At 41.6% G+C, this 7,959-nt stretch overlaps 1 protein-coding gene across 4 annotated transcripts; it reads right to left on the bottom strand.

The window, feature by feature from the left end:
• Positions 1-587: 587 nt before the first annotated feature.
• On the bottom strand, positions 588-7,950 carry FBXW2 (F-box and WD repeat domain containing 2). 4 transcript variants are annotated; one of them, XM_030506806.1, is made up of 7 exons: positions 7,691-7,950; positions 5,543-6,052; positions 3,556-3,750; positions 2,897-3,030; positions 2,193-2,279; positions 1,403-1,572; positions 588-1,189 (listed from the first exon to the last, which is right to left on the bottom strand). In XM_030506806.1, exons 2-7 carry the CDS (start codon positions 6,030-6,032, stop codon positions 901-903), a joined length of 1,365 nt encoding a protein of 454 aa, XP_030362666.1. In that variant the 5' UTR covers positions 6,033-6,052; positions 7,691-7,950; the 3' UTR covers positions 588-900. The 4 variants fall into 4 exon arrangements, with proteins under 4 accessions (XP_030362666.1, XP_032776195.1, XP_030362668.1 ...); XM_032920304.1 differs by having other exon boundaries at positions 5,543-5,960; positions 7,691-7,944; XM_030506808.1 differs by lacking the exon at positions 7,691-7,950 and adding an exon at positions 7,151-7,601.
• Between the last annotated feature and the right edge of the window lie 9 nt (positions 7,951-7,959).

The raw sequence follows: 7,959 nt of genomic DNA on the forward strand, positions 1-7,959 counted from the left end.
CAGGATTATCTTAAATGTAACGTCTGGAAAGAATGAATGGCTGCTAGACATCATTTAGTATAAGAGAGTGATGCTGCAGAGATTGAACATCATCTTCCCACTCATTAGATTTCTACCTCCCTGTGAGCTAAAGCATGTTCTCACACAAACTATAGGAAATGTGGCCTATGAAATACTGGTCAGGCCATTCTGAGTTACCATCAGCAAATACGATGAATACTGTCAGAGGTTCTCTAAAGTTAATTGTGATGGCGAGCTCTATCAGATAGATGAAAAGGTGGCTCATTCTCACTGAGGAGAGTTCATATTGACATGTTCCCAAACTTAAATTATTATTGTTAGCATCTGATCTTAGTTAAAGGACTCACTCAATTCCTTTATTTCAAAGGCTAAGTATTTAAAGCTATCATTAGGAAAAAACATTTTGAAGAGAAGGATACTGGAGAGAGAAAGGGTTTGCTATCTTCCCATTTGCAGTAAGCAGCCATGCACTGTAACCAGTATTTGCTGTTACATGTACACAAGCCTATGGTTCTAAAATAGTAGCTTCACCTTCTGTTTCAACATCAAAAAAAATAGATCAGAAGTCAGGTCAAGCACTACTTCATTTCAATCTTGATGGTGGATTTGAATGGTTTAAATGTTACAAGCTATGCTTCAGAGCCCAAATAGGTATGTTTAAACATGAGTACAGACAGAATTTTGTGGTGAATACTGTTGGCATGCTGTATTGCATTATGTCCAAAACAACCCATTCCCAAATGCCCAAATAAAAGTAAATGATTGTGCATTGCATGATGATACCATTAGGTGTGCAACTTTGGTTCATGCAAAGTCTCATTTTATGGACACGCTGCTGATAGTCCATAGATTCCTGAAGATGCTGCACATGTGAGCGTCTCAGCCATGTTCTTTCCATAACACCAAATGGATACTATGGTCTGGCATACTGGTGGCAAAAACCAAGCCCATATCATTTTGTCCATTTAGTCCATTTAACCAAGACATTTCACCAGCCAAAAAGCTTGAACCTCTCTTTGATTTTCTATACTCTGGTAGAGGCCAGCGGCTTATCAGTTTTTCTGTCCTCAAGTCCATTATATACAGGTATCTGTTATCAAACAGTAGAGCAAATATCTCTCCAAAGCCCAGCAAGGAAACATTTGAGAAGTCAGGAGGCTTGATAACCCTAGAAAACAAGACAACATCATGTTAACAGATGGTAAATTAGAATTAAACCTGACAATATATGTAAAGAAAGATGTTTACAGAATTTTCATCAAGATTCTTTTGGCCTATATCTAAACTAATGTGTTCTACTTATTTAAATAAAGAGATATTAAATAAATACATATTCTTCTTCTTATTTAAAGAAGATGAAGTCTTAAACTGAAAGATTTACCTGAGAATATCATAGCTGGCAAAGTCCCACTGGTATAATCCTAGGGCTGAACTGCACACTATGTATTTGCCATCAAAGTGTAGCCTGGGCTGTAGGCAGATGCTGCGATCCTCAGAAACAGACAGTGTTTTTAAGCATTTGCAGTTTATTTCCCTTCCAATAGGCCAAATCTACAATTAAAACACAGTTTAAGGCCATAAAACATTCACATTATAAACCATTACATGAACAGAGCAACCCTCACAGTCTCTCTTTAAGCATCAGGTAAATGTGTGCATGTTTCTTCGGAAATACTTATTTCCTTTAGGTAGGAACATCAATTCTGTAAGTGACTCATCTTACAGTATTGTTGCAGTGTGTGGTGTTTCTCGCCTAAAAAAACCCAGTGAAAATGGGCACTTTAAAGAACAAATCAACCATCCAATTGGACAAAAATGTGTTTCAGTTGTGAAGCACATCCATAGCCACAAACTACAGCACTCTCCCACCCAAAAGTCCCCAACTGTAACAGTACTTGCAGTTAAGTGCTTTGCTGTCAAGTTCGCACATTAAGCATGCACTGAAAGCACTTATTGTTTGCATTACCATTCATGTAGAGCTATGATTTAAATCTAAATGTGAAGGAAAGCATTGAAAAGATAGCTTCCAAAGAGCTGCATGTCTTGTACACAACTCTACAAGCAGGGAACATAGGAGAAAATAAAGCTTTATATTATTTGTAAACTTCAGTGAAGCACTTGAGCATTTCTCTAGATAGTGAAATGATGTATGTATGAGATATGGTACACACCTTGATTTCATACTTATCTGCACTTAGAAGAATATAATCCCCAGGACTATGCATAAGAGATTTGACTTTGCACTTCTGCAAAACTACCTGTAATTGAAGGATGTAATGATTTATGTTGATGCTGGTAAATAACCAAACTTTTGTTTGCATTTTTCACTTCATTGACAACCTGCATTCTGTACTCTTGTATAAAGGCAATTATAATACTTTTAGCAACTGAAGAGAACCTACAGTTTACATTTTTCTTGTTCCTACTAGTGACAACTTATTTATTAATAAGCAAACATACGTACTTCACCTTTAGAACGACTCCCCCCCATCTTCCAGTTCTGAAATACTCGGAAGAAAAACACTGTTTCTTGACTTCACAACACTTTTCATGCTCGGATTTTGGTTATCGAGATAATTTAGCTTTTCTGTATCATTTTTAAAGTAGCTTTCTTTCAGAACCATTGTTCTATTCAGTCTTTGAACCAAGCACTGATTCCTAATGCTATTCCACCTGCTTTGAACTAGAAATATCTTCAGTGGTCTGAAAGGTTTAATTACAGCTTCTTTCAGGGGGTTTTCTGCTGTATTTTGCAGTATTTCCTGAGGTTCTAGAGATTCTACACCTACTTGCAGGGTTAGGAGTAGGATACAGAAACTTAGAACAAATTTATGGCAAGCGTTTTGCAAGATTAATTGAAAATCATTATTCCCACCTTAGTGACCCATTCTGTGTGTCCAGTGAGGGTATTCAGGCACGTTCCTGTTGATAAGGCCCATACTTTCACAGTGAAGTCTGCAGAGCCACTGACCAGAATATCAAGTTCATCATTGTAATCCACACTAAAAACTACAAGCAAAGAGGGTACTGAATGAGGAAGACAAGTCTCTGTGCACGTGGTTTTCTGTGAGACATTAACTATTAGCCTCTAAACCCATATGCTGCTGCAGCTTTAATATGGTTCCTGAACTGTAGACATGACTGGTTGCTCTGGATTCCTAAGCTTCCATTGCAAAATTACTGATTTTTGTCCAAATTAAGATTATGTACATCAATGGATCCTTTACGGTTGGATTATGGCAAAGCATAATTTAAGATAGTTCCTATTTTAAGAGTTCTAGTAAATCAGTTCCAGCAGGATTAGTACATTTGATGTATCTCATTACTCACAGGGGAGAACAGACCTACAGCTGAGTTGAAGATAATTTGCAGTAGAGGACAGAGAAGTTAATTATGAGGGAAATGCAAATACAGACTTGGGACAAAGCCTAAAAGAAAAAGGTATTGTGCAAAGAGCTAACTTAAATTATAATTTGATGATGATGATGTATGTTACTTGACTGGTGAAATTACAAATTGTAAAGCTCAACATACCTGCACCAGTATGTCCTCTAAAATGCTGTGTCTTTGCCCCAGAGCTCCATTCCCAACAGGCTACTGTGTTATCAAAAGATCCAGTTACAAGCTTTTGTTCATCAAACTTCACTGCAGCACAAGTGTGTGTCTGGATACCATATATGCACTGTCCTGTGCTTACATCCCATAGTTTTGCAGACAAGTCATCTGATCCTAGAATACAAAAGAACAGGGTAATTGAAAACAAAGACTAAATAGTATTTCCACTCCTATACTCATCTTTCACATTTGTCTCAAATTTTCATGGAATCACAGAATGGTTATGGTTGGAAGGGACCTCTGGAGGTCAACTCTTCCAACCCTCCCTACCCAAACTGGTTGCCCAGGACCATGACTAGATGGCTTTTGAATATGTCTAAGGACGGATGCTCCACCATCTCCCTGGGCAACCTGTGCTCAATCACTATCACAGTAAAAAAAGCATTTTAGAGGGAACCTCCTGTGTTTCAGTTTGTGTCCACTGCCTCTTGTTCCCTTACTGGGCACCACTGAAAAGAGCCTGCCTCCTCTTTCTCTGCACCCTCACTTCACAAATTTATGAATATTGAGAAGATCCTCTCTGAGCCCCCTCTTCTTCAGGATAACAAGTCCCAGCTCTCTTAGCCTTTCTTCATATCAAAGATGCTCCAGTCCCTTCTTCACCTTCATGGCCCTTTGTTGGACTCTCCAGTGCATCCATGTCTCTTTTCTAGCCCAGAACTGGACAGAGTACTCCAGGTGTGGCCTCACTAGTGCTGAGTGGAGGGAAAGGAGCACCTCTTCCAGTCTGTGCCAACACTCCTCCTAAAGGAGTCCAGGATACTGCTAGCATTCTTTGCAGCAAGGGCACATTGGTGGTTCACATTCAACTTCGTATCCATCAGGACTCCCAGGTCCTTTTCTGCCCTCCTCAGGTGCAGGGCTTTGCATTTCCCCTTGCTGAACTTTTTCTCATTAAACAGTACTTCCAAGCTGCCTGAATGAGGAATAAGCCCTAGTTTTAAGTCTCAGCACTACAGCAAAGCCTCTTGTTTTCATGTTAATTAAGTTAACAGATGTCTGGCCTTCCACTTTCCTCACACCCTTTTAGCACCTTCCATAGATTCCAGCACTGCCTCCGATTGACAGTGTCTACTGAAACAGACATGTGGAAGTTTTACATGACACATCACTCAGCTTTGCAGAGCCACTGATTATCCTGCAAGTTTTGGTTTGTTTCAGGTAGGAAAGGAGGCCACCAAATCTCAAAAGACAGCAGGTGAATACCAGGCCCCATCACCTGCCAGTTTCCTGTCCCCAAAGCTTCCTTTCTCTTTTGAAGAGAAAGCATAACTGGCAGCATAACTTTGTTACTGTTCTTTCATATTTAAGGTTTTGTATTTGTTCTGGCTGTATTTTTAAGTTCAAACTGAAATCTTGAAGTCTGCTGTCTTCAGGGAGGAAGCTGAAATTATCATTACAAAGTGCAAGTCAGACTAGTAGCAAGTTTAAATCAAGTTTACAGGTCTTCATATAAGCTCATATGTTAAGAACTGCAAGTACTTATAGACAGTATCAGAGAAACTGTCTTGTTTCAAGGAAGAAAACAGCCTTTTCCTGCCACACCTTAGGAGACTGCAGTGATCACGTAAGCCCAAACAAGGTCCCTTTAACTGGAAGTTATCCTCTAAGAACTAACATATCTGTACTTCTCAAAGCTGAAGCATGAAACCTGCTGTTACTGTTTTTTTTTAACAAACAACAAAGAAATTGGTTTCCTTTTTTAAAGGAAATTCAAGAAACTAATAGGTCTGTTGGTGTGCCAGGGGTTACAGAAACAGGGAAAAAACAGAAGTGATGTTGCATCATCTTAACCTGTGTTGGCACTACAAAAATAATCTGGTAAAGGAAAAGCAAATTGTGATTATCATATGGGGAGGGGAAAAAACAAAGAATTGTAAGACTCCAAGTTTTCTGTCCATCCTACCTGTACACAGAAGTCCATCCTTATAGTAAAGTGCATATACTCTGGCACTGTGTCCAATTAAAGAGGATGTCTCAAAGGCTTCGTGGTCCTTCAGTTGCTTCATCCTTAAAATAGCCTTTAGGTAAACCTTCTTCCAATGCAGAGGATCCTGAACAGAGTCATCTATTTGCCAACCCAAATTCTTACATGCAGTCTGCCACACCTCTGTACAGGCACTTATAACCTTGTTCCACTGCTTAGAGACGAGGCAACATGTGAGTAAGGTCTGAGGATCAAGCCATTTTAACAGATAAAAACTAAGCTCCAATGGAAGAAGTTTGAGGAAGTCCCTCTTGAGGAGAATCTCTAGATTATTGGAGAGGTGCCTGAGCTGGACTGCTCCACTCAAGCTAATCAGGTGATCCAGAGTTTCATTTTTCTGCAAGTCCGTCAGAGAAAGAAATGTAATAGAAATGTTATCAAGCCATGCTTCAAAGTCCTTTTTCTCCATAAGGTTATGGAAAAATTTACCTGTGATACATCAAAATACTGTATTAGTTCTGTTCAGAAAACAAGGTAAGCATCACATCTTTATTACTGGTACATCAGTATTCCAAATGGCATGTTAACACATAGACAGAAGTTAACAAACACGTTTTAAGATATACATTAGGTCAGGACTAACCATTTGCATGCACTCTCAACTATCATTTGTCCCACATCAGACTTAGAAGTGAACTCTATGGAGCTAGCGAATGCTGGTTTTCGTTATGAATGGTAACAGCTTTCCTCTTCTAGGTTAACACTTTCAAATTCAGAATCCAATAAGGTAAGGGTTAGTTTTAAACCTATTATAGCAAATAAACACTGTCTTAAAGTTTACTCATGGATAATACTGGTAAATGGAAGAAACCAAAGCATTATAAGCAGAGGGATGAGCTAGCTGCTGACAGAACTTATTAACACCTTTGTCCTAAACTATTTTAAACACAAAGCAGGTAACTTTGTGTTTAAAATGAAGTTGCAGAATAGATACAGAGAGATGTAGCCAGGTTGGATGGAGTCTTGGGTGACATGGTTTAGTGCAAGGTGTCCCTGCCCATGGCAGGGGGGTTGGAACTAGATGATCTTAAGGTCCTTTCCAACCCAAGCCATTCTATGATTCTGTGTCTGAAAAACTGTGTTGAAGGATATATTGGCCATCTTTCTATTTGACTTATCTAAAGACTATAGATTGTGCTGGTCTAGGATCACTTCTAACATGTTTGTACTGCTTTGACCTAAACACCTTTTTTTTTTTTTTTTTTTTTTTTTTTTTAATTTCTGCTTTTGTTTTGTTTTTTCCTATTAGGTTATTTTTAATGAAAAGAATTAACTGTGGAATTGAAGGTCTGAAATACCACCTCCTGAGCTACACGATCTGTACGCATTTGCACTATCCGAACTCCTACAAGAAGCTTGGACAAGACAAACATCAGGCAAGTTACAAAGCCATAGTTATTTCTTTTCCCTGGGAGATCTAATTCTGTTCATTAGACTGGCTGAATTTAATTAATAGAGGCTCCCAAACCCAAAAAATTGAGGAATCTGGGAGTCTGTATCGTGTTTATTTCTATACAGACTTTTTACCTTCACAGAATAAGATCTTAGCCTGCACCTCTTAATGTTGCACAGTAGCACAGAAAGCGCAGCCTTTGCTATGCAAGGCTGCACCTGACACGCAGTGCTGATAAACGCACAAGAAGGTGCTGGGGGTCAAATGCACTGAAACAGCCGCTCCCATCAAGTCACCAGTTCGTACAGTAGCTCCTGCAGCCGACAGCACTTACCGGCTTTGCTCAGCACATAGGGCAGAGAACATACCAGCTGTTCTAACGGGCAGGGGCTCGCTTTAAAACACACAAAAATTTCTAACGGGCTCCCTACGAACAAAAAATAGGTGAGCTCTAAGGGTCTGTTGTGCTCAACACGGGAAGCCAATACTGCGCTCAAGGGCTGCGCTGAGGCCGCGGCACCGGTGCCGAGCTCCGTGCACCAGCCTCGTTCCTCGGTGCCCCGCTCCGCTCCCCCGCCCGCTCCCAGGTACCTCCGCACGCAAAAAGCTCGGCCGAGGCTGGTGCCGGCAGCCGCCCCGCCGCTCACCCGAGCCCCGCGGGCCGCGGCGCTCACCTCAGGTACCGGCCAGGCGCGGGGCGTCCTTCAGCAGGCGGCAGCCGCCACGGCCCCCCCGAGCCCGGTATGGGCTGGGGCTTCCCTGCGGCCATCGCTCCCTCGGCCGGGCGGGGTCCCGCACCGCTCGCTGCGGGGTCGCTCCCTGACGGCGCTGGCGCCTCGGCCGCGGGAAGGGCGGGACGGGCCGGGCCGGGGGAACCGGCCGGTGCCTGAGGGACGGCGCTGCCCGGGACCCGCGGCGCTCCGTGCGCGGCAGCTTCCGGCGC

This window comes from Strigops habroptila, chromosome 15 (assembly GCF_004027225.2).
Source record: "Strigops habroptila isolate Jane chromosome 15, bStrHab1.2.pri, whole genome shotgun sequence".
Classification (NCBI taxonomy): domain Eukaryota; kingdom Metazoa; phylum Chordata; class Aves; order Psittaciformes; family Psittacidae; genus Strigops; species Strigops habroptila.

What these genes read in the sequence shown, in the direction of transcription:
- FBXW2 (XM_030506806.1), bottom strand. Translation starts at nt 6,032, where the DNA reads ATGGAGAAAAAGGACTTTGAAGCATGGCTTGATAACATTTCTATTACA. An exon ending in GGATGGACTTCTGTGTACAG is followed by an intron (nt 3,751 to 5,542) that starts GTAGGATGGACA and finishes TTTGTATTCTAG; the next exon opens with GATCAGATGACTTGTCTGCA. An exon ending in GCCAGCTATGATATTCTCAG is followed by an intron (nt 1,190 to 1,402) that starts GTAAATCTTTCA and finishes CTTGTTTTCTAG; the next exon opens with GGTTATCAAGCCTCCTGACT.